The sequence below is a fragment of the Vulpes vulpes genome, chromosome 13 (genome assembly GCF_048418805.1).
Source record: "Vulpes vulpes isolate BD-2025 chromosome 13, VulVul3, whole genome shotgun sequence".
Classification (NCBI taxonomy): Eukaryota; Metazoa; Chordata; class Mammalia; order Carnivora; family Canidae; genus Vulpes; species Vulpes vulpes.
In genome coordinates, this window is record NC_132792.1 from 19504757 (window position 1) to 19530209 (window position 25453).

Sequence of the window (25453 nt, forward strand, 5' to 3'; positions counted from 1 at the left end):
CTCTGCCATAGCAGATATTTTAAAATTCCATTTGTAAGATGAAAAAAAATTAAGGCTCGAAGAGGTTGACGTGCTTAAGATCACTCAGTTAAACCTGAAAAATCGGAATTAGAAGTCATGTTCCTGAATGCTAGATGAGTATCTCTTCCATCGCTTGTGTTGCTTAGAAATGAAATGATAGCTGAATACTGACTTTGTAGACGCATCACCTGTGGATTTCCTAGGCACTGCCTACAGCCCACAAGAATGTGAATAGTCATAGCACAGCCCAGACTTTGACATTCTTGTCTTGCTTTATTTGATTCAGTCTAGACCAGAGAGGGGGTCCTCCTAGTGCTTGAAGAATGGCTAAATTCTACCTTGCAGACATTTTCATGTAAGCAGGGAGTTTGGCTTTCCAACAACTCCAAAACAAGTCTGGGAACAGTCTTAATAAAATCCATACCACACTGGAAGTTGAAGCACTGTTTACTGGCATGAATATAGCCCAGGTCTCTTCAGTTGCTCCCTAGCCAATGGCTCATTTAAAGACTGTTTATATAGAGCTTATTATGTGGTAGGCACAGGGCTACAGAGAGGATCAAGACAGACACAAGCTCAGCCATTATGGAGCTCATCATAGAGCTTAATGGTGGAAGGCCTCTTTCAGAGATGGCTTCTGGGAAAGCATTTCTGAGTAATATTTAAGCTGAGTCACAAGGGATGAAGAGTCAGCTATGTGAAGAACAGGTGAGAAGAGTCTTTCAGACAGAAAAAGCGCAGTACAAGCAGTGGTCTGAGCACCTGGGTGGCTCAATCAGTTGAGCAATGACTCTTGATTTCAGCTCAGGTCATGATTTCAAAGTCGTGAGATTGAGCCCTGTGTTGGGCTCTGCACTCATCCAGGAATCTGCTTGAGGATTTTTCTCTCTCCCTCCATCCCTCCCCCTGCCTGTGCACTCTCTCTCTCTCTCTTTCTCTCTCTCTCTCAAATAAATAAATCTTTTAAAAAAAGAATGAAAGCAACAAGCCACCTCTTTTTCTTAGCTGAATGTTCTTAACCTAAGATTTCTGGATCCCTTTCTCCTCCAACAGAACCATGGAAAGATTTTAGTGGGGTTGATGAATTTATATGTATAGATAATATATGCATATGTATAGATAATATTGTACAGAATATGTATTACATATAAGATATACCTTTTTTAGTCAACTTTTTACTGAAATTCTAACATTTCTTTCTATCATGAATACAACAAAACCTCAGTACTCTTTTTTTTTTTAATTTATTTACTCATGAGAGACACAGAGAGAGAGAGAGGCAGAGACACAGGCAGAGGGAGAAGCAGGCTCCATGTAGGGAGCCCAGCGTGGGACTCAATGCCAGGTCTCCAGGATCAGGCCCTAGGCTGAAGGTGCCGCTAAACCGTTGAACCGCCTGGGCTGCCCAAAACCTCAGTACTCTTAGCAGTTTATGTGACGCTGTCACTAGAATCACAAGTAATTCTTAATCACATAAAACTTGTTGAAGCATTCTTGAAATATCATTTGCACTCATCACTACTGTCAAATTACAAAAGTTATTATTTCTGCCAATAAATCTTATTCTTTAATGCATCAATAAAGAAACACATGTATTGTTCCACCCACAAATTTTTAAAACTATCTTAGGTGTTTTTCAATATAAGTTGTTTATTTTATAATCTTATATGTTCCCTTTTTGCGTTTAAATAGCTTCTTGAGAAGGAATCCATAGGCTTCTCCAGACTGCCGAATAAACTTCAATTTATAACTCCTCGAAAAATTTCTCTGTGATTTTTAACTATCTTTCCCCTGGCCACAGCTTCCACCAAGAGCCACCAGGCTGACTTATGACTTAAAATTCTAATTTTAATGGATTTCTCTCTTTCTTAGTTTGGAACATGTTGAGAAGAAGTCCATAGTACACAAAAAGAAATAATCCCTTCCCTTAACCTTTTCTGTGTTTAAACTTTTGCCCTCCTTGTCACCCGATTTCTAGAATAGTGTAAGGATTATCTTGGCTTTCTCATGTCCCATTTGTTCCCTAGTTCTCTGTTTTCTGGCTTGCTCCCCAACTTCTTTTCACAAGGTGATCATTCTGGGATCCCTGGAGTCCTCTGGTGTTAAGTGAATACTTCTCAGTATTTCTTTTCCCTCACATTTGTAGAATTTTTCCACTGTTGGTCCCATTTTTCTTCAAGGGACTCTCTCTTCACCTTCAGGAAAATCACTCTTCCTTTCTTACCTACTTCACTATGTCTTTACAGGCTACTCTACTCTTCATTTCTCATAAAATTAAGTTCCAAGTATTCTCCTTGCGAAACCACATCTACCCCTCAGACATGAACTGAATCATTACACCGATTATTCTAATCTGAACTAGTTCTTCCAAACTTCCTTCCTCAATTCCCAGCTATCCAAGGGAAATTTTTACTTCAATCATAGCCCAGAGGCACCACCAACATGGTACATTAAAGTTGAACTCACATATTGCCTCTACCACCCAGCACACTCTTTTCTCCTGCATCCATGTTTTGATTATTGATCAGAGTCTTCTGATCAACCAAGGGAAAAACTTCAGGGCTGTCGTCAGTTCTTCCCTCTCCATCACTCCTACCTCTGCTTAACACTGGTCTACTCTACTGAAGAAGTGGGGTTGATCTAGCCCAAGAGTGATGTAGAGTACTGAGAGAACTGGGCTTTCTAGGTATAAGTTTTGTGAGGATAAGATCAATTTGTAATCTCTTGGAAATTTCTTTGTAATTTTAACTGTTTTTCAATGGGCTACAACTTTTACCAGGGTCCTGATGACTGACCTAGGACTTAAAATTCAAGTTTTAGTGTTTTTTCTCTCAGTGTAGAACATGATGGGAAAACGGGCCACATTCTGCTGCCTGGTGCCCCATAGAACTCCTTCCCTTGCTAACGAGGGGTTTTTAGCCTTTTCTTGATTAGAGCAAATTGAGGGAAGTATGTGGATCAGGAAAGTTCTTATTTGACAAATACTAGTATGAGCCAGCCCTCACTCTTTTTTTAAATTTTTTTTTTATTTATTCATTCATGAGAGACACAGAGAGAGAGAGAGAGAGAGAGAGAGAGAGAGGCAGAGACACAGGCAGAAGGAGAAGCAGGCTCCATGCAGGGAGCCTGACGTGGGACTCGATCCCAGGTCTCCAGGATCAGGCCCTGGGCTGAAGGTGGCGCTAAACCGCTGAGCCACCCAGGCTGCCCCCAGCCCTCACTCTTAAGGACTGATTGGTATTTAGTCTTGATGGGTTCTTTAGATACCACTACCACCCCACCACCCCTGTGCTAGAAATGACTCACTTGTGATTCCCTTGACAAGAGAAAATGTGTCTGTGTTCTTCCACAAGTTTATTTTTCTTCAATAGCATTTCAGCTTGAGTTGTGTTTTCACCTTTTAAGTGCCCTTTTGGAGAGGTCTTAGCTTCTCCACACCAGCTCTCTCCTGTGGGATGGCCCACATCTGGCCCATGGGAAATACTTATGTAGTCCTTGCCCTGCCAAACAAGGGCAGACTGTCCCTAGCATGAAAATCTTTTGTTTGGTCTGCCACCAGAGCAGTTAGCAAGCCACAGGTACAGGCTCTTCAGATGTTTCACTTTGTTCCCCAGAGACACACACCAAGTTCAGAGTGATCTTGAAGCTTCCTTGTGAGACTTGGGAACAGGAAGTAGCCCTTCCTCTCTCTCTCTCCCCTACCCCCAAGCAAATAGAGGCAGGTTAGGCTGTCATGGACTCATGCTAAGCTTTCTTAATAGAAAATCTCCTTCTAAAATTTTCCATTAATGTGTGTGTGTGTGTGTGTGTATACTGTATAGGTCACTAAATTTTCGCAAATGGAGCACACTCATGAAATAATACCCAGACTGAGAAATAGAACATGACTAGTATCCCGGAAGTCCTCCTTGCTGCTTCCTTCCAGTTGCTTCCCCTCAAAGGATGAACACTATTCTAAATCCTGATAGTAAAAAAAAATAAAAATAAAAATAAATCCTGATAGTAAAGAATAGCACCATCTAGTTTTGTTCATTGCATAAATAGAATCATCAATTATGTACTCTTTGTGTCTGACCTCTTTCATTCAACATTATACTTAAAATTTGTCCATATTGTTGTCTGCTGTTTGGGGCTGTTTATTCTCATTGCTCCAAATTGTTCAACATGTGAACATATCACAATTTATTTATGTATTCTGCAGTTCATGGGCATTTGGGTAGTTTCCAGTTTGAGAGTGCTCTGTAAAAAGGGATGTTCTGAATATTATTTTTTTAAGGATTTTATTTATTCATGAGAGACACAGAGAGAGAGAGAATGAGAGAGAGGGAGGCAGAGACACAGGCAGAGGGAGAAGCAGGCTCCATGCAGAGAACCTGACGTGGGACTTGATTCCGGGTCTCCAGGATCATGCCCTGGGCTGAAGGCAGCACTAAACTGCTGAGCCATCCAGGCTGCCCTATTCTTACTTATTTTTAAATAATTGTTCAAAGTTTTTATTTAAATTCCAGTATAGTTAACATACAGCCACCCAGGCTGCTTAATATTATTAAATGTGTCTTTGAGTGATAAAATTATTTCAGTCAGTGCATACGAGAAGTGGATTTGCTGAGTCATTGGGGAGGTATGATGTATTGGTTTGCTCAGGTTGCTATAACCAAGTACCACAAACTGGCTGGCATAACAACAGAAACATATTCTCACAGTTTGGGAAACTGGAAGTCTGAGATAAAGGTGTCAGTAAGGTTGAGCCTCTCTCCTTGGCTTATAGATGACCGACTTCTCCCTCTGTCTTCACATGGCCTTCTTTCTGTATGTGTCCAAATTTCCTCTTATCAGGATACCAGTTATATTGGATTAGGGCTCAGCCATATGACTTCACTTTACCTTAGTTACCTCCTTAAAATCCTGTCTCCAAATATGGTCACACTGTAAAGTAATGAGGGTTTGAACTTCCAACATATGAATTTGGGGCTGGGTGGGGGTGGACATAACTCATCTGTAAGTACATATTCAGCTTTGGTAGATTCCTCCAATGTCTCAAAGTGATTGTATCAATAAGCATTTCCTCCAGGAGTATATGAGAATTCTGGATGTTCCACATCATCACCAACACTTGATTTTTTTTTTTTAAAGAAATCTTTAAACACAGCTCCCAACCTTTACATGGTCTCTATCTGACTGAGAGATAAAGGTAATCGAACTGGTTTTCACACCTCTGTTGCAAACCTTGCATTATATGTGCAAAGCGTGTGGCATGGAAAATTTTAGCCCAACATCATGTTAACTAATTATAGAGTTTTTGTTTACTTGTTTTTCACATCATTAGGCAGAAAAAGAAGTTGATAATGCCAGTATCTTTATTACTATTCTTCTTATTTTGAAATTTGGCCCCTCCACACCTGTCCCAGTGTTTTGAGGGTAAATCATGCCAAAAAGAAGGTGGTACCAGAAATCTCTAACCAGTTAGACCTCTTCATTCTGGTGTTGGCCATGAAGCTCTCAGGATAAGTCTTTCAATGGACGGTGCCCCCACCAGAAGTATCGATCAGTTTTGGCAGAGGTGACTGCTCATGTGTGGTGTGTAGCAGGTCTCCCTTACTCAGTTCCTCCTCCATACTGAGCTGTATATATCAAAGAATAATGTACCACATCTGAATCCTAGATAACTGATAAATTACTACCAGCAATAAAAATCTGTGTGGTATAATCTGTTGTTTATGGTTGCAAATTCTAAATATTTCTTGTCTCTCAGTTTGGTTCAGTTATCTTAAGAACAGACAAGATTCCTTAGTAGTAATATGAGAATATTGTTATTTAATACCAAACTGAGGTAACTGAGTTTGCCTGTACTCATTCTGCATGTCATCTGGGAGTCGAGTCTGGGAAGAGCAGGAGTTTTGATGTTAGCCTGACCTTGGAACCACATTCTTGCTGGATGTGCCTCCTTAGGCATGTCATTTAATCTTTCTAACCCTCAACTTCCCTTACACACTTTAGATAAAATTATTTGATATGTTTAAAAAAAAAACATAGAGCATGTCCTACCTGGATATCTACTTTATAAAAGTTTCAATAGAAGCTATAGCAGGAGATGGTCATGTAAGGGAGGGCAATAGCAGTTGTGGAAGAGAGGTATAGACATAGTCACATGGAGGAGAAAAGACTAATCCACATTAATGTTCAAGGACAGTATGTCATTAAATGTAATAAAGGCCCTGAGGGCTTAGAGAACAGAGCAAAGGTGAGGGTGATGGGGTCACACAAATATTCATGAGCTCAGACTTGGTCTGAGCTTTAAGGAATGCTAAGAACTAAAAAAAAAAATAAAAAAAAAAAGGAATGCTAAGAACTGACTTATTTCACTTAGCATAATACTCTCTAGGTTTATCCATGTTGCAAATGGCAAAATTTCATTCTTTTTTATGGCTAAGTAATATTCCATTGTATATATACCACATCTCTACCCATTCATCTTTCAGTAGGCACTTAGGTAGCTTTCAAAATAAGGCTGCAATAAACATAGAGGTGCGTGTATTTTTTTGAATTCATGTTTTTGGTTTTTTCAGGGGGTAAATATCCAGCAGTGGAATTACTGGATTATAAATGATTTTACCTATATCTGGAAACTGAAAAGCAAAAGAACATACAAAAACCAGAAACAGACTCATAATTACAGAAAACGAACTGGTAGTTGCCTGAGGAGAGAGTATGAAATAGATAAACAAGATTATGAGGTACAAACTTCCAGTTATAAAATAAATAAATAATGGTGATGAAAAGCATAGGATAGGGAATATAGTCAGTTTAAAGAATGGAAAGGATTGGAGATATAGACCCCAATAGGAGTCTCCAGACTGTTATAAGAACTCTAAATGGTTATTAAAATAATCCAGAGAGACACCTGGCTGGCTTAGTCAGTAGAGCATGCAACTTTTGATCTCAAGGTTGTGAGTTTGAGCTTGAGCTCCACTTTGGGTGTACAGATTACTTAGAAAGAACAATCCAGATATGAGACAGTAAGTGTAAAGGAGTAGTGATTTTTTTTTAAAGCAATGGTTTTTTTTTTTCTTTTAATTTTTATTTATTTATGATAGTCACACAGAAAGAGAGGGAGAGAGGCAGAGACATAGGCAGAGGGAGAAGCAGGCTCCATGCACCGGGAGCCCGACGTGGGATTCGATCCCGGGTCTCCAGGATCACGCCCTGGGCCAAAGGCAGACACTAAACCACTGCGCCACCCAGGGATCCCAGGAGTAGTGATTTTAAGAATGAAGAAGAAATAGCATATTGCAAGCCCTTTCTAAAGCAAATAAGACTGAGGAGGCCACTCAATTTCAAGCCTGAATATAAGAAGCATCATAAGATGGTACTAAAGACAAAACACTGAAGAAGAGACAGATAATTAATTGCTTTTTGGACATATTAAGTTTGAGATAAGTGTAAGATATAAAAGCAAAAATGATTGACATGCTGTTGGGCATTTGATTGTAGATATCAAAGGAAATTAGAGAAAAAGCTTTCTGATTAAAAACACAGAGGAGGGGCAGCCCGGGTGGCTCAGTGGTTTAATGCTGCCTTCAGCCCCGGGCGTGATCCTGGAGACCCTGGGATCAAGTCCCACGTCAGGCTCCCTGCATGGAGCCTGCTTCTCCCTCTGCCTGCCTCTTTCTCTTTCCATGTCTCTCATGAATGAATAAAAAAATAATAATAAATAAAATAAAATAAATAAAATAAAATAAAATAAAAACACAGAGGAGATTGTTTGAAATCAGATGAAAAGGTGGCTTTCCTAGGGACAGATAAAAGAGCTAAGAAAAGCACAGTTCCACAGAGGAAGGGTCCTAGTCAAAGGCTGGAGGAGAAAGATTAGCCAACTAAGAAAACCAAAAGAGGAATGTCTTCTGGGGGAGTTGAGGCCGAGATGCCTCTATATCAACTCCAAGTACTCAGGAACCTCAGAGTTCATGTCTTATTTTCAGTCACCTAGACTTGCCTTATAAAATTAGAGCATTTGTTCTTCCCATCAAATCATGTCAATTAGGAGTGAATATTTCAGACTTAGGGAGAAAATGCAATAAATGAGGTCTCAGGAGATGTTTCTGATGAAGATGTGTAAGCTAACCCTCTCTGCTTCATCCAATCCCCAGGTACCATATTCTTTGTGGAGGAATCATATTGTTCTTTGAAATTGCTTATTATATATCCTGTCTGCTATCCCAAATGGTCCCAATATAACATTCTTTCTCTAGAAAAAGAATGACTTCTTTAATCTCCACATACTTCTTGATGAGGATTGGCACTTTCAGGTTGCCGATAGATCACCAGGTCTCAACATTTAATATTTTGGAGGAATGCCATAATCACCATCTCAGTCATTCTATATTTGGCCAAGTGGAGAAATATAAGTGAAGAAAACCCAGAATACCTCTCTCAATTTGTAAACTAGCAAATTACCAAGAGATTATCTAATTTTCCTCCCTGCTGTTCTCACACCTGCATGCCATCAGTGTTCAGAACTAATTAATATGTCAATATGGGGCCATAAAGTGGTTTATGTTCTATATGGGCTTTCTAATTTGGGTGTATGAATGTTTGTGATAGAAAGTGTCTCCCTTAAATTCTACAAAAGGCATGTGACAGGAAGGAATCTCTTAAATACTTCCATTAATGGTTTTGTACAATGGCTCTTAATAAAGGGAAAATTAAAATTGTGAGGTCTGTATATTTAACAACATCTTGGTTTGCCCACAAACATTCTATTGACCACTTTGTGACTATACCAGCAAAGGCATGAGGGTGAGTTAATATTACAGGGACCACTGTAGACCACTTCCCACAATATCTAACACACACAGTAGGAAACAGACTATTTTAGGAAAGTAATCCTTACCCTCAGGAGTCAAATTTTTCAGGCCTATGATAGTGTTTTCAATAAATCAGTAAGATAGTCATATATTTTCTGTTTTTTTTTTCTTGTGAAATACCTTTAATGTTATAAGAAGGCAGTGGCATAGTAGAAGGAGCAAGAATTTTGAAGATTGAAAAGCTGAGTTTAAATCTGGTAGTAGGGCAGCCCAGGTGGCTCAGCGGTTTAGCACCACCTTCAGCCCAGGGCGTGATCCTGGAGACCCAGGATCGAGTCCCACATCGGGCTCCCTGCATGGAGCCTGCTTCTCCCTCTGCCTATGTCTCTGCCTCTGTGTGTGTGTGTGTGTGTGTGTGTCATGAATAAATAAATAAAATCTTTAAAAATAATAAATAAATAAATAAATAAATAAATCTGGTAGTAGACACCAAGTTATGTATCAGATTCTTTGAGCAATCTGCTCAATCTCTCTAAGCCTATTGCAACACGAAGCAAATTATTCCCACCTTATAGGACAGTATGAAAATTAAATGAGTTCAGAGTTAGATATTATTTGTCACGATTGGACTCATAAAGTCCTTATTGATATCAGCATGCTTTACAGTCTTTCTGCTATGCAACAGGCACTATTTTAGAGACCAGATACAAATAAGATACAGACCCTTCCGTCAACAAGTCTCTATCCGGTAGAGCCATTAGTCAGGGTTCAAATGTGGGAGGTAAATAATACTCTGTTTTATGCAGTAAGTATTTAATGTAGGGAATTAGATACTTACAAAATCATTGGAAGGGCTAGGGGAGGTCCAGGTTCTCTGAGAATTCTAGAAATGACTCCCAAACAATACCCATCTGGCCTTGTGAGGTCAGTTACTCTCTCTGTCTCAATGAAGAAGGTAGGAATTCAGGAGAGTACCAGGGAAATCATTGAAATTAAGAGCACAACACCTTAGCTGTTATCCAGGGATAAGGGAGATCCATCCATTGCAATGGATTCTGGATCCTTGGAGTAATGGCTGTCCCTAAGAGATCTGCCACAGAAAAATGCAGTGTCTCCACCACTGGGGGTACCCAGCCTCCAACTTGCTTTCTCTATGAAAATCTCATAAAAGAGTAATTTGTCAAACTTACAATCTAGCTGCAAGGGAGTCTGGAAAATACAGTACTTTAGCTTCATAGCCTCTGTAGTACAATGAAGATGTTAGAAACAAAGTAGAAAAAAAAAAAAAAAAAAAAAGAAACGAAGTAGAGTAGATGTCGAATACCTCATTCCCACCACTGGAGAGATAAGCAGATAAACCAGTCATATTAGGACTGAGGCATAAGTGGAATTAAAGGAGACTCTATAAAGGAAGGAGGGTTTCTTTTCAAACTGGAGAGGCAGTTGCTGGGGAGAAAGGATAAAAAGAAACTAATGAGGTATATAGAGAGAAGACAAGATTTCTGAACAGAAGAAATAGCTTAGACAAAATGGTAGTGCTTCCTCCCATCCATATTCCTGGAAGTGACAACAAACATCTGGAGTATGGAGATTCACTTTTCCTTAAGGAAGGCAGGAGAAGCCTCAAAGATTTCTTTCCTTCAAAAATTATTCTTCTAGTACCTCCAGTGGTCCCTGCCACCAGAAAGTAAATTCTATGAGTGCAGGGAATAAATCTGTTTTGTTCCATGGATGCAGGGCTATACTGAGTGTCAGGAGCATAGAAGGGGCTTAGCAGGTAAGAGCAGAATTAGTTTCCTTAAGCATGAGCCAGACAATAAATATGGAAGTAATGTCATCAGAGACCCAAGAGCTAAATAAAGGTGACAAGGGATGTCTCTTTGGAATTTTTGAGAGGTAGTAGAATTCCAAGCAATGAGAACCCCATAAGTAAAGACCCATATGTTTTGAGCATAGACATATTCAAAGACTGTGGCTTAATCATGAATACAGTTTGATCTTATAGACTTCTGGTTATATAGGGGAATAATTGCACTCAAGGCTAGAAAAATGATTTGGGAGTCGAAAAAGATCTTATCCTAGAATTCTGGTTTATTTTAGCAGTAATCCTTGAATTATATTGATAATTTCCAGAGATGTGACCATATTCAGAATACATTCTAGGCACATTTATGTAGCACCATGATAAGCAGTATGCCAAGGAATACAGGGAGAGACTGGAAGGTGTTAGGCAGCCATCAGAACCTGCCACATGGGCTGTGGAAAGGTCTGAACTGAGTTGTGCTCAAGAGAAGAAAACTATTACAGAACACCATATTCCTTTTTGGAATGAAATGCATTTTTTTTTTCAAATTCAAGCCTAAAAAGTAAGTGATCTTGGCTTTTCATTCAACATCTTTATTTTTATGAATTTTATTCACACATATTTAGCCAGGGAAGTAACATGATGGCAGTGACACTGGTAGAAGGAGTAAGTACTGCCCATGTACCTCAGCACCACCCCTTAGTAGCTCCCCTGGATTCTACTACTTAATCATACTGGTCTTCATTTTCCTCCTCTATACAATGGAGGTAAAACAGGGCCTAATACCTAGGGTACTTGTGGAAAATAAATAAGAATGTCCATGTGAAGCACTCAGCACAACTTGTATGTAAGTGCTCAGCAGGTGTGGTCATTGTTGCTGGCTTCATCATCATCATCATCATCATCATCATCATCATCACCACCACCACCACCACCAGCAGCACCAGCACCACCATCCTCCATCATCACCAGGGGAATGATATAGGCAGTATAGAACAGGGGGAAGAGGAAGACTTTGGAGCCAAGCAAACTGTATCAGTCAGATTCCTGGCAGGAAACAGATGAAACATTCAAATGGGGTGATTTGGAAGTGAATTTAATAAAGAAATAATTGTATTTACAAAGTTTTGGGCAAGCTGTGAAAAAAAAGGTCAGCATCCTACTTCATCCTAGGTAGAAGAGGAAGGACACCAGTTATCAGCCTTAGACCTGAAGGGGCAAGAAGAGGGAATAGTTACAGGAGCATGGAAAGAGACAATCAGGTAGCAAGAGCCACTGATAAGAACTATGGTATGACCTGCAGTGAGTGATGCTGGGGAATCAATCCTCCCTCCCCCTAGTCCTCTCCCAGCATCTCCCACTGGCAGGACCCAACCCAACTGGAGGGCAGAGGACCCTGGGATGCAGTTACTACAGGTCAGTGTCTAGGAATACAGAGTATAGGGAGAGGCACAGAGCAAAACTAGAGGAATACATAGGATATATCCAGCACACACATGCCCAGCTGTGAAGCCACTTTGCAACTTTAGGCAAGTTGCTTCATCTCTCTGAGCCTCAGGTTGCCTCTTGTACAGCAAGGAAATAATAATAGTCATTAATAGTTACGCATGTTCTCATAAGCATAAACTAAGATGATGCCTGGAAAATTCCTAGCAGAGCCCCTGGAACATAATAGATGTCAATTAATGTTCTCCAGCCCCTCCCCCAGCAGATGACAGCACTCCCCACTTGTGGCTGTTTTATAGGACTTCAGGAGTTCCTCAGGAGCAGCATCGCACATGGCGTGGTCCATAGACCATGTGCTTTAGAGGCACCTGGGGTCCTTTTTAACAGACAGGTTTGTGGCCCCTGCTTCAGACCATCTAAATCACAAGCAGAAGGGTGGGTATCCTCATTTCAGACAAGTTCCCCCAAGTGATTTTTATGCACAATAAAGTTTGAGAGCCATCATCCTAGACGTCCATATTTCTAATTGATGCCCACTTGGGTAAAGTGTAGGTGAGATTTATCTGTGCTTGGCAGCTATTAGGTACAGTTACAGCCCATCAGCTCTGTGAAGAGGGGCCATCAGACCAGGACACTAACGGTCTGTCTTGTGGTGTTAGGCTGTGCTGATTCTCCATTTTACTGGTTTTATTAATGCTTGAGGAACAATGTTCCCAAGCTTTTAATTAAAAATTCTCTAACATCCAAGGCCCTAATCATTTTCTAGGTTGGATATGGGCTGGGTGAGGAGTTGGATTCCCCCACACACGACCCTTTCAGAGAAAATTTAATAAGCAAAGCAGAAGCTGTTAAAGGGAATAAAGCTTTTTGAAAGCTTTGTAAATAATAGGTCAATTCCCAGTATAAACAGGAGGTGTCCAAAACTTAGAGTAAGACCGTAGGATCAAGGACCTTGCTTTAGTAAGAAAAGGCAGAGGAAAATTCATCAGCGGTGTGGGACAGAAATCAAGCTCATGATATAGGTTTTGATTTGTAAGGATTCAGATTGGCTGCGGTAAACAAACAGAGACTCAAAATAGCAGCGGCTTAGACAAAAGAGAATTTTATTTGCTTCTCATGTTAAATTGCAGAGGTAGACAGAGCAGGGCTGTGGTGGTGGTTTTACTCCACAGGGTTCTCAAGGACTCAAGCTATTCTTCTAGCTTTGAGTCCTGCTTTCCCCAGGATGTGGCCCCTGCCCTCTTGTTCCACAGTGGAACTCCAGTTGTTGTGTCCATGCTCCAACAGTAGGCCAAAAAGTATGGAGCAGCTCACTTATAAAGAAGGTTTAGAATTTGCCACACAGCACATCTGATTACATCACTTTGGCCAGAACTTGCTCCCATGGTCACACAGAACTGCCAGGGAGGCATGGAAATGGAATTGCAGCTAAATCTTCTATTGAGGGGATGGTACATTGGAGACGGCTAGGATTCGCTGCTATAGATAGGTTCTGCGTCCTGAGAAATTTCAGATCTTTCCCCAATAGAATGGTTAATAGTCAAGTTCCAGTCAAGAACCCAGGAACCACACTATTTATATTTAGAAGAGGGAACTTAACGACGGGAATTGGCAGCACAGATGTAAAAGTGAGACAATACAGAGATTAGCAGCCAGAGGAAGCATCTGCCTTCCCTGGGGCACATCTACCTTCCCTGGGGTACAAAAGAGGAGTGAGAGCTTGCAAGTCAAGGTTGCCTGGCAGCACTTGGAACCCCAGTGACCTATCCTCGTGGGAGCTGGAGCCAGAAGAAGATGCAGCCATGCCCAGGGTGCCACCAGAAGCAAGGTGATAGAGGAAGAAATATGCTGGCCTTTCTCTTCTTCTGCCCCCTCAGCCTCCTTTTAGTGCCTCATTGGTTAAAACTGCCTGGTAAAGGGCATAGGAGCCTGGGGAATGTAGTTCCATGCAAACAGCAGGCCAAGAAGAGTAAAGCATGGATCTGAAATCCCAACAAGTAACGGGAGCAATAACCAAACCCAAGCTGTGGATCAGGACAAATGAATAATTGAGACCTTGCTGGATATTATTTCTGGATGAAGTTGAGAATTTGCAAAGCAAAAGAAGGTCCTACCCCTCTTTTGAGGTAGAAGCAGGGGCTCACACTGATCCTTGTACATCCACATTCACAGCATTATTCACACTGGCAAAAACTAGAAACAACCCAAACGTGTATCATATCAATACATAATAGGCAGAATAGGATGTGTATGTGATAGGATGTCGTTCAGCCATCAAAAGGAACGTGATTCTGACAAGTACTAGAACATAGATGAACCTTGGAAACATTATGCCAATAGAAACAATCCAGACACAACAGAGCAAATATTATATGATTCCATTTATATGAGGTACTTAGAATAGGCAAATTCATGGAGCCAGAAAGTGGACTGGAGGTTACCTGCAGCTGGAGGTTTGGAGACAATGGAGGCAATTGTTGAGTGAGTGCAGATTCCTATTTGGGATGTTGAAAAAGTTCCAGAAATGGATAGTGGTGATGGTTGCACAATATTGTCAACATACTTAATGGCACTGAAATTTACGTTGAAAAATAATAGTTAAATAGTTTGTTTTTTAAAGCAAAACCATGTCACATCAAAGCATAAATAAAGAGGGTTCTCATGCCTCCCAAATATATTTACTGATTGTAGAACCCTTTGTGAAAAGGTGAATGTTGGCAATAAAGCCATAGAAGCTGAATCTTGGACAGAAGTGTGGGATCAAAAGAGCATGAAGAGTTTAAAAAACAAAAATAAAACCCTGTTTCCAGGATTCATTGTGAAATTTTAATTGCACTTGCTGGGGAGAGAAATCTCACTGCCCCCTTTCCCAAACTGAACTTGATACGGACAGGAAGCACAAACATACGTCCAAATGAAAAGGCAAGGCAGTATCAGAGGTATACAGGTAGAATCGGATGTCACCTATATATAGAGAAATAGCATGCATCTGAAAAACTCAAAAATAGGTAACCTTACAAAGGAGTAGGAGAAGAGACAAGAACCCAGAAATCCTGCAAGGGATCCTTTGAAGAATGGAGATGCCTAGGGAAAGGTTCTGTTTCTGGGTCACCTGTTAACAAGGAATGGAAAGGGTCAGGCTATCCTCTGCTATGTCAAAAGCAGCCCAGAAATGTCACTGAGGACAAGCACTTAAAGATGGTTGGTGGTGCTTGTACCTGAGAAGGTCATTGACTTCTTGATGAAGGCCGTTTCTGTGAATGGAGGGGGGATCTGAACTGGGATGGGATGAGCAGAACAGTCTTTTCTGTAATTCTCTATTTGCTTGCTCAACAGAAGCAGTAAACAAACCCTATTCCCAGAACTGTGCTGACAACATTGATGATGGCGGCACACAAATTAGGAAGTAAACAAAAAGCTATGTTAATTTCAAGCTCCATTAGAAACACAGGCTGGAAAAAAATAAATAAATAACGTCTGCCAAATAGAAAAGGTCAAAACTGGAAAGGAAAGAAACTTTGATTTTGAGATCCTAAGAAGATACTACAAACATTGAAAACTATGGGAGGATTCTGTTTCCTCTTTCACTTTTGTTAATCATGCAATTTTTTAAAAGCTCTCTTGTTAACGTCTTCTCTGATCAAATGTGTGAGGTGATGGAGTCTGAGCCGCATGTTCTTTCTCCTAGAAAAGGAAACCATGCAGTATTTGGAGTGTAGCCACAGGGTTCCATTCCAGAGCTGTCTGCTGTTTTGTCTCTTATAATTTTTTTAAGAACCTCCAATACTGTTTATGGCCTTAGCATAATGCATAAGTACTCTTCTTCTGCAGACTCCAACAACATAAGTTGTCTCTGATGTGAAATTGGCATAGCATAGTCTTGTCTAAGAGACCTCGGACCCTTTAATCCCCTTGCAAAATGCATTGCATACCCCAGATCAAGTCTAGGAAATGCACACATGTCTTTCTCATAGTTACTTGTGTTGAAGGGATGGTACACAAATGAAAACAGATATCTCTCTTAAGTTCTTTTTTATGTCACGGCAGCGATCATTCTGGGTCTTTGATGATGGATGAGTCTTCATTTATAAATGTAAAGCCATATGTATTAACTTAGTTTCCTTCCAGGCATTTTGTATTAGTGAGCCTCACATATGGCTTTATAATGTTCCAATTCCAGATGCCTTGCTGTACTCTGATTCAATATATGCAAGAAGAAAATACATACAAGAATATCACTGTAACTTTTTGGCTAGGTGATCAGTCAGGAGTTCCATCCCACCTGAAGGCAAGGGATTGACCTTGCTGATTTCTCAGCCTTCTATCTCTAGATTTTATGATCCTATCACATCTTTTCCCAGAGGTACTAAATCTGAACAATCAATCACTAAATGCAATCAAATCCACCCTGTCTTCCCCTGAAACTAACTAGGTATTTTTCAACACGTACACACATATAAACATATTACACATTTCGAGAACAACAGATTTCCCATTTGAGAATGGAAATATAGTCATTGTTAAATCACATTACTGGACTGAACTCCAGGTATTGGTTACAGTAGAAAATACGAAACTGTAGGAGGCTCTTTTCTTAGAACCAGGACATGGATTATGGCCTGAATTTAATTAAGTGTTGCTCATGGCACCATGCAGGCTGGCACTTAATTATATTCAGTTTATCTTTTTTATATACCATCTTTGACTATTCTCCAAATGTTTCGTGTATGCTCATCTTGTTTTCTCCATCTCTGTTATAAACTCTTTGAGATCAGAGCTAATGTCACACAGTAGACAATAAATCTACCATAAATTAACAAGCAAAGGAATAGATGTGGCTACAGATTCAAGAAGCCACCATTTACATTTGAGATGTGAGCTAAGAAACTGAAGAACAGCGAACAAGTGAGGATGGTCCCCATTCTTCCCTGGAAGGCATCCAAATTTTCTTCCTCTGGCTTCCATGAACAATATACAGGTTTAATTTCTTTCCCTTTGATTCCTTACCCTTTTAATCTACCCCAGCAAAAATGCTCAACTCTGTTACTAGAAAGTATTGTGACGAGCTTTACAACATTCCAGCATCTGTGTATGTATATGCTTACTTTATTCTTGGCCCTAGCTTGAGCTCTTTCTCTCAATTTCCACTGTTATTTTAAGTGTTTTGTCTTTGCCTTATTTGTGACAGCTTTTTAAGATGCCTGTTTTAAATGAGATATTCCTAAAATACAGGTCAGGGACTCTCTACCTGTAGAAGTTGTGCCTAAGAAGAACATAAGGAACTAGTGGCAGTAGCTATGTGTGGGAAGCGTAGAAATGTGGAAGAGGACAGTGTTTACGTTTTATTCTGTAACCATCTGTATGGATCATTTTTGTCCACAAGCCTATGTTACTTTTATAACTTATAAACTGATTAGAAATAAAATACCTACATTCATCATGACATATGCCTTTCTAGCAGATGTTAAAAATGTCAATGAAATATTAATCCAGTTTATATGTTTGTTTTAAACAAATGAATAGTCTTATTGTTTTAAGATACAACATTTAATGAGTCCAGTATTCCAGCTTTGGAAGCATTTCTTGGGTGTCTGTAATTAAATGCTAGTCACTGATTCATGCTGGGGTCCATTTAGGGTGGACAATGGCTGAGCTGCTTTTAAGTCTGTAGCTTTTAGCTTTGAATGACACACCCCCAATAAGCATTTTAATAATATAGAAGGTATTTCAGTGAGTGGGTCAAGAGAACCACTTGCATCAAAGTTTTTCATATTTTTATTTCATGCTTTTACTCTTGGCTTTGTTCACAGTTGTAACACATTTCACGTGGTACAGGTCCTCCATGATGATTGCAACTTGCTAATTATTCATATCTAGTGGTCCTACCACATTTCACTCTTTGCATTTCCAATTTTTTTCTTTCCCTTTAAGATTATGTCATTTTTGTCCTGGGGTTTTATTCCCATGCCAGTCTATTTGATCCTGCTTCTAATTTGTCTTTAGCATTTCGACTCAAGCTTGTCTATTTTGACTTTCTGCAGATGGTTCAGCCTTGGTTAGATATCTTTAAACCTTTTAACCTTTAAGTAAATAAATGCTTACAACTGTATAAAATTACTTGACTCCATATATGAAAGCTCAAAAATGCAATTTGGTTCTTATCGACATCTTTGTGTATTGCATTAAGTTTAAAATTGGTATGCTATGTTTAAGTCTGCACATTGTAGAAACTGTGTGTTTACTTCCCAGTAGAGTAGGTGTATCAATGCTCAAAAGCATATACAATTATATGAACATGCACTCTCTAGATGTAATCTGCAGCATTTACACATTAATAAAAAAACACGTAAAAGAGAGAGGCTAAACAATCCCCTGTCCCCATGCTTTTCCAACTTTGATTACATCAGAATCACCTGAAGGGCTTGTGGAAACACTTTTGAGCCCCCTGATTCAGTCAGTCAGTCTGTGGTGGAGCCTATGAACTTTCTTTTCTAACAAGATCCCAGGTAAGTTTAATTGTGTTGATCCAGGGCCACATGTTGAGAACCATTGCTATCCCATTTCTCTTGGAGCACACAGAAACACTGCATTTCCCAGCTGCACTTGTTGTAAAGTGGGGGGGGGGGTGCAAATTACTGTGTCCAAGCCAGAGGCATGCATATAACACTTCCAAATCTAGCCACAAAATTCTTCCACTCTCTCTCTCTCTCCCCTTTACTAGGCAATGTGGAGGCTATGTATTAAAGATGGTGGCCTGCCAAAATAGAAGGAACCTGGATCTGTGAGTTTGTCCATGGAGGAAAACTGCCTTACATCTCATAAAACTGTCCTGTGAAAGAGGAATACACCTTTGTTATAGGAAGTCGCTGAGGTTGGGGGCAATATTGCTTCACTTACCCTGATATACATAACTTTCATGTGATCACAAGATGAACCATGCCCAACTCTGAAGACACTTTTTTTTTTAATTTATATATTTATTCATGAGAGGCACAGAGAGAGGCAGAGACACAGGCAAAGGGAGAAGCAGGCTCCATGCAGGGATCCCAATGCGGGACTTGATCCTGGGACTCCAGGATCACACCCTGGGCCGAAAGGAGGCGCTCAACCACTGAGCCACCCAGGCATCCCTGAGGACACTTTTATTATGTAAATTTGAGTGGAGATTAATTATCTACCATATACTCTCCCAATCCAAAAATATATATATTTAAAATTTTTTATACATACTTAGCCTAAGGCCACGAGTCAGTAGGCCACAAAGAGATTTTTGCCAATCCTTCAGAACATCTCCTAAATCTACCTTAGTACATTTTGGGTGAGCTTTCATCTGAAATTTTCTGCTTGCTGCTTCTGGAACCCCTATATTCTTGCATTCTCAAAATGGTTACATCCCCCAAATCCTTTGCTTCAAGTCAGATGAGACCAATGCACTTTCCTCCTCAAAGTCCATTATAGGACAGGTGTGCCTTACTCTGTCCTCTGTTCCTCTCCTACCTAGTTCTGCCAAGGAGATCATCCCAGAATTTCTAATTCTAACTTGATGAAGCAGATTTTCCCCTTAGGCATCCTCAGAGTGAGGTCAATAGGCCCCAGACGACCTACATCTTTCTTCACAGTCCTAAACCATGAGACCATCCAGAAAAATCCCTACTCCTTAATTCTGTTGCTAATACTGCTTTTTGTGAATATAACTCACCCCCTTTCCCTGGACCCTGCCTAGATGTGCATGTTGCTGTTCTAGCACCTCCCAGTCTTGCCTACTTTCCTCCTTGTGTTTCTGCTAAGCATTGGAACCCCATTCATCTGTCAGTCCTCCTGTGTAGGCCTCCACCAACATTGCATTCCGTGACTAAAGTAGACTGTTGTGAAAATATTTTCTTTCTGTTATGCAGATGCTGTATCATCACCCTTAATAATGTTTCCCACACACAGAATTGGACCAAAAACAATGATTTCTCCCAAATATGTCTTCTGATTTCTCCCAAATATGTCTTATGAAAACATGCACATCCCCTCAATCCTTTTCTTGCAAACTGCCCCACACTATATGACATGAAATCAAAGTCTCAAGATTACAGAAAAGATTCAATCTTAAAGCAGTATCCATTTTTCTGATTATAAGAAAACACACATTTATTGAAGAGAATTTTGAACTGAAGAGAAATTAAGAGAAATACACAAAGAGGTACGCAAACAAAAATTCATCTTTGATACCAGCCTCTACCCAAAGGTAATCTCATATACATTTATGGAATTTATAAGTGTTTTTATTTATTGCCATGCCATTTATATATAAGTGACTGAATATTCAGTTGTATGTTTAGGCCATCATTTATTCAAACAATCCATACAAATGTTGCTTTTGATTTTCTTATTATAAATAATAACAGAATGAACATCCCTGTACCTAAATTTTGTACCCATTCCTGGTAATATTTCTAAGGTAGATTCTTTGCAAGGTAATCCCTTGGTAGAAATATATGAACAATTGAGGTAAATACCACAAGAAAGAGCTAAAATGGTTAAAAGTGATTATGCCTGGCAAGAAGTTTACAAGGATGAACAGAAAGGGACAGATTAATACTGTTTTCTATTATAAGTACTGTGTTTTACTTATTATGATTAAAAATAAACATATGAAAATTATTTTTTCCCAAGTAAAACACAACTATGCCCTCAAAAAAAGGGTATGGCCACTTTTAAAGAAGAGTTCATATGAACTTAAAAAAAAAAAGTTCATATGATATTCCCATATGGAACAAGCTGCCCTTCTAAAAATGTATTAACAATTTGCCCTCCCATAGAGAATGTGAAACAGTTCCTTTCCTATAAAAGCCTCTACAAAATAGGTATTTCTTTTTCTTTTTAAATATTTTCTAATTGGGTTTTAAAATGACATGCAATTTAAATTTGCATTTATTTTACTGATAAGGTTGAATTGCTTTCCTATCTGATTTACTGGCCATTTATATTCCTTCTTTTGGCTTTTAAATGAACGTACCAAAGCTCATACATTTGATGTATGCTGTCCTGGAGAAATTAGTCACTTTAGAAGATGGTATCCTTGTAGCATGACACGACCATGGCTTCAACATTTGGATAAGTCTGTTTTTGAATGACCATCAAAGTCAGAGTGACAATCTTTTGGATATCCTTAGGATCAGTTACATCATCAGGTTAGGGACAAATGGTAGAGCAACTGCATGGTGATAACCTCAGTTTTCTTTGTGGTCCTAAACCATCCATAAAAACAAGTCTATGGAGCCATGAAAACATGAGCAGAATAAATGCCTGGCTCTTGTAAAGCACCATAGTCATTTGGATATATCTGTTATGGAAGGCTTCTCACTACATACACCTCATTTCTTAGTCTTCATATTAAATATATTAATTAAAAGTTGTCCATTAATCTGCATGTCAATGTGTCATGCAACCTTATACACATAGCTTATATATGCCAGACACTTAAAAATTGGATCAAGATTGTAGACTGTGCATATTTTTTACTAGAATGTCATTCATCCTAATAATTTTTGTCTGTTTTATTCACTGTTCTATTCCAGACAGCTAGGAGAGTTCCTAGCATACAGACCAGGTGGCCAACCAATATTTCTTTTTCTTTTCTTTTTTTAAGATTTATTTATTTTAGAAAGAGAGAGCAGGAGGAGGGGGAGAGGAAGAGAGAGAATCTCAAGTGGACTCTCTGCTTAGCATGGAGCCTAACACAGGGCTTGATCTCACAATCCTGAAATAATGACCTGAGCTGAAACCAAGAGTTGGACACCCAACCAACAACCACCCAGGTGCCCCCCAAACAGTGTATCTTGAGTAAATGAATATGCGATGAAAATATAAATGAATGAACAAACCAGCACTTAACAATTGGACACCAAGATCCAAACTTTGTTCACCTTATTTTGTAAGATAATACATGACGGCCAAATCTTTTGAATAATACTGGTGAGAAATACATGATGAATGCTGAATGGTACTGAAGAAAACAAGCTTCAGTTCTAACCTTGGCGCTATCAGGGAGTAGCTGTTAAGTCATTCACTCCACCAGTGTGTCTTAAGTACTTACTATATGCCTTACACTATTTTTCTTCAGCTTTATCGAGGAATAACTGACAGGTATAACTGCATATATTTAAAGTGTGCCTGATGATTTGATGCACATTGCCAAAATGAAGATAATTAGCATACCCATCATCTCACTAGGTAACTCTTTGGGGCTGGGGGAGAACTCTTAAGGTCTCTCAGCAAATTTCAAGTGCACAATACAGTCTTATTAACTGTAATCACCGTATTGTACATTAGGTCCTCAGAAATTATTCATCTTATAATTGAAAGTTTGTACCCTTTGATCTACATCTTCCCATTTCCACACCCCTGGTCACTGGCATCTACTTCTATACTATTTATATGAGTTCAGCTTTTGTTTAGATTCCACATAAGTGATACCATGCAGTTTTTGTGTTTCTCTGGCTAGCTTATTTCACTAGCACAATGCCTTACTGATCCATCCATGTTTCGCCATGTCACAAATAGCAAAATTTCCTTCTTTTTACAGATGAATAATATTCTACTGTGTGCAACCTTATACACTTATCTTTATCCATTCATCCATCAGCAGACACTTGGTTGATGGGTGAATGGATCCATCTTTCCATATCTAGTGATTGTGAATAATGCTGGAGTGAGCACGGAGTGCAGGTATCTCTTTAAGATACTGATTTCATTTCCTTCAGATAATATTCCGAGGAGCAGGGCTGCTGGATCATATTATAGTTCTCTTTTAGATTTTTTGAGGTACCACCATAGTTTTTCCTATAATTACTGTACCAAATAGATTCTTGCCAACAGTGCACTGGTGAGGTGGAGTATAGTATCTCTGGTTTCAAGAAGAGCACAGAGGCATAGTCTCCACGAAGCTCCATCAGTTTAGGTTAATTTTGGCAAAGACTAGGGGGCCTTCAGTGACCAAAGCTGCAGGAATCCTGGAGATGCCTGTGGTCACAGTGGCAGTTAGGGCTCTGGAGAGCCTCAGTAGCAGTGGTTGTTGGCATCTTCCCATTCTCCCTTTCCCTCAGGGCGATGTTCTAGCCATGGGAATTCCTCTTGGCACCAAGTGTGGCATGCTGGCACTCAAGAGGGCAGCATAGCTGGGGTTCTGGGCTCAGGGACACATGGAGTGACCTTAATTCCTGGGTCCTGGAGGTGTGCTTGCTGCAGTGGGTGCTGCTGTCTGGACTATGGGCATGTGCCTATTCCTCCTGGAACCAATGTCTGAGTTTTGGGGCTCATGCAGTGACTTGGGCTCCAGGGGAGGTGGAGTAGTATGCAGCAGCAGCACAGGCCCAGAAATAACAGGGGGCTGCGGGGGCGAGTACATTAGGACTGGAAGGGCTTGTACATTAGTCCTCAGGGGACACGATGCAGAGCAGCAGCAGCTCAGCTCCCGTGATCATGAGTGATATCTATGACTCAGGACCCAGAGAGCATTATACAGCAGTGGCCTGGCCTTGTGACTGAACAACAGAACCCTGAATCAGGACCCAGGCTGCAGGTTGCAGAGAGCAGCACCAGCTCAGGCCCAGTGATAGTGGATCAGTGCTCAGACCCTGGACCCAGGGAGTGGGGCTCAAAGCAACAGCAGCATAGCCAGGTGATGGCACTTCAGAGCCCCGACCAGAGGCTCGGGAGGAGGGGGAGCCATGGTGCAGCAACAGCTCTGGTCCCTATAAATGGCAGGTTTGACAGTGTCCCGGTCCTGAAGAGCAAGGCACAACGGCAATTCAGGCCCCTGAGTCAGGGCTCCCCTCAGTGACAGCTCCAGGCAGCTCCATCAGCTGGGTTCTCCTGTGCCTTGTGTGGTGCCATCCCCTCCCTACCCCAGGGACCCCCTTCTGGTATGGAGCTCTTCAGGTACAGAGATGGGATGCTGCAGATAAAGCACCTCACGCACTTTGCTCTGTCACCACCTTCAGTTGGTGAGCTCCACAGGATTTTTGGAGCTTCTTCATCGTAGTCCGTGGCTTTCCCAGAGCAGTTTTCATCAGTTTGAAGTTGTTCATTTATTGTTTTTGTTGGGGAGATGCACACTGGGAGCCTCTTCATCCACCCTCTGGCTAATGTCAGCCTTGCTGTGCACTTGGCTGAATGCCAGAGAAGCCTGAGGAGGATGAGCTGCAGGCCCTGCCCCCAGGGAACTTCCCGTCTACTGAGAGACAGAAGGTGATCAAATGTTCCTAGAACAGTAGGGAATAACAGACGCTGTTAAGTGCCTGGCATATAACAGGTTTGCCTGGCCTGAGAGCTCAGGGAAGCCTGCCTTCTCTGGCGAAGGGATATTTGAACTGGATGTTAAGGCAGAGGGAACATTTTGAACACAAGTTCAAAGACAAAAGCTAAGAGCACTATGCATTGGAGAAATGGAAGAAAAATGATTATCGGGAAGCACAGAGAGAGGGCGGAGAGCATTGAGAGATGCAGCTGGAGAAAAGGGCTCACTGCTCTTTGCTGTGTGATGAAGGAAGGCATACCCTGACCTTTTCCAGCAACAGGGGCTTAGTAGCACCTACCTGATAGGTCCACCGCAAGTATAAAGCCTATGGGTAGCTCTTGGCTCAATGTCTGGGCCATAGGAAATGCTCAGCTATGATCACTTGCTTTTCCTCTTTCTTCCCTTTTATTACCTGCATTTTGAGGTCATGAAGAGCAAGAATTTGGTCTTATATTTCAGTGGGTCCCCTTATTGCCCGTCCTGGCTGTGAACTGTTTGGTAAATGCTCAATACACCACAGCTGGGTTACCATTATTATTACTAAGCAGTCCTTTGCATGCTAGGATTTTACATATATTTTCCTACTCGGGTTTTTACTTAATAAAAATTACTTTGGATTTACAGTAATAAATTGAGTTTCTAGCTTCTGATACTTTCATATGTGGAATTAGGCATCTTTGTTATCCGCTGATATTTGGGGTTTGAGTAGTTTGGACATGGTTTTATTTTCCAATAAGTGGAGTATTGGTTATTTCAGAGCTTCAAAGCATCTCAAAGATTTAGGATGATGAAAATGCAATCTATAGATATTGAATTGCAACATGTATTTGCATCATAGCATTTTCTGATAGCTATTAGAAAAGTGTATAAATACAGAGATTAAATGAATGCATAAAATAAAAATATCCTTTCACCAATAATTTGCTTCTCAAACAACAGAGCAATAATTTAGAGCGCTGGTCTTGTAATTCAGCTGATTAGAGGAATCTAATTCTCTTTTTATTTCATGTTATGTTGTATCTAATTGATGGAGACGTCTAAATGGATCAATATGCCAAAAATTGACCTGGACAAACTCCATTTCTTTTGTGT

At 40.3% G+C, this 25453-nt stretch overlaps 1 protein-coding gene across 14 annotated transcripts in view; it reads left to right on the forward strand.

Annotated features, from left to right (window-relative positions):
* SAMD12 (sterile alpha motif domain containing 12) overlaps positions 1-25453 on the forward strand; it is a 372850-nt gene that overhangs the window by 259659 nt on the left and 87738 nt on the right. For 4 of the 14 annotated variants that reach the window (XR_011996528.1, XR_011996529.1, XR_011996532.1 and 1 more), the window contains exon 5: positions 18797-18946. The exons of 5 other annotated variants lie outside the window; for them this stretch is intronic. Coding sequence is in view for 2 of the 9 variants with exons in the window: in XM_072734021.1 (XP_072590122.1) it covers positions 18797-18819 (23 nt within the window). In the remaining 7 variants the exon portion in view is untranslated. Of the gene's footprint in view, positions 1-18796; positions 20309-21712; positions 25279-25453 lie in introns of those variants that run through there. 5 more of the 14 variants (XR_011996533.1, XM_072734021.1, XM_072734022.1 and 2 more) reach the window with 2 other exon arrangements.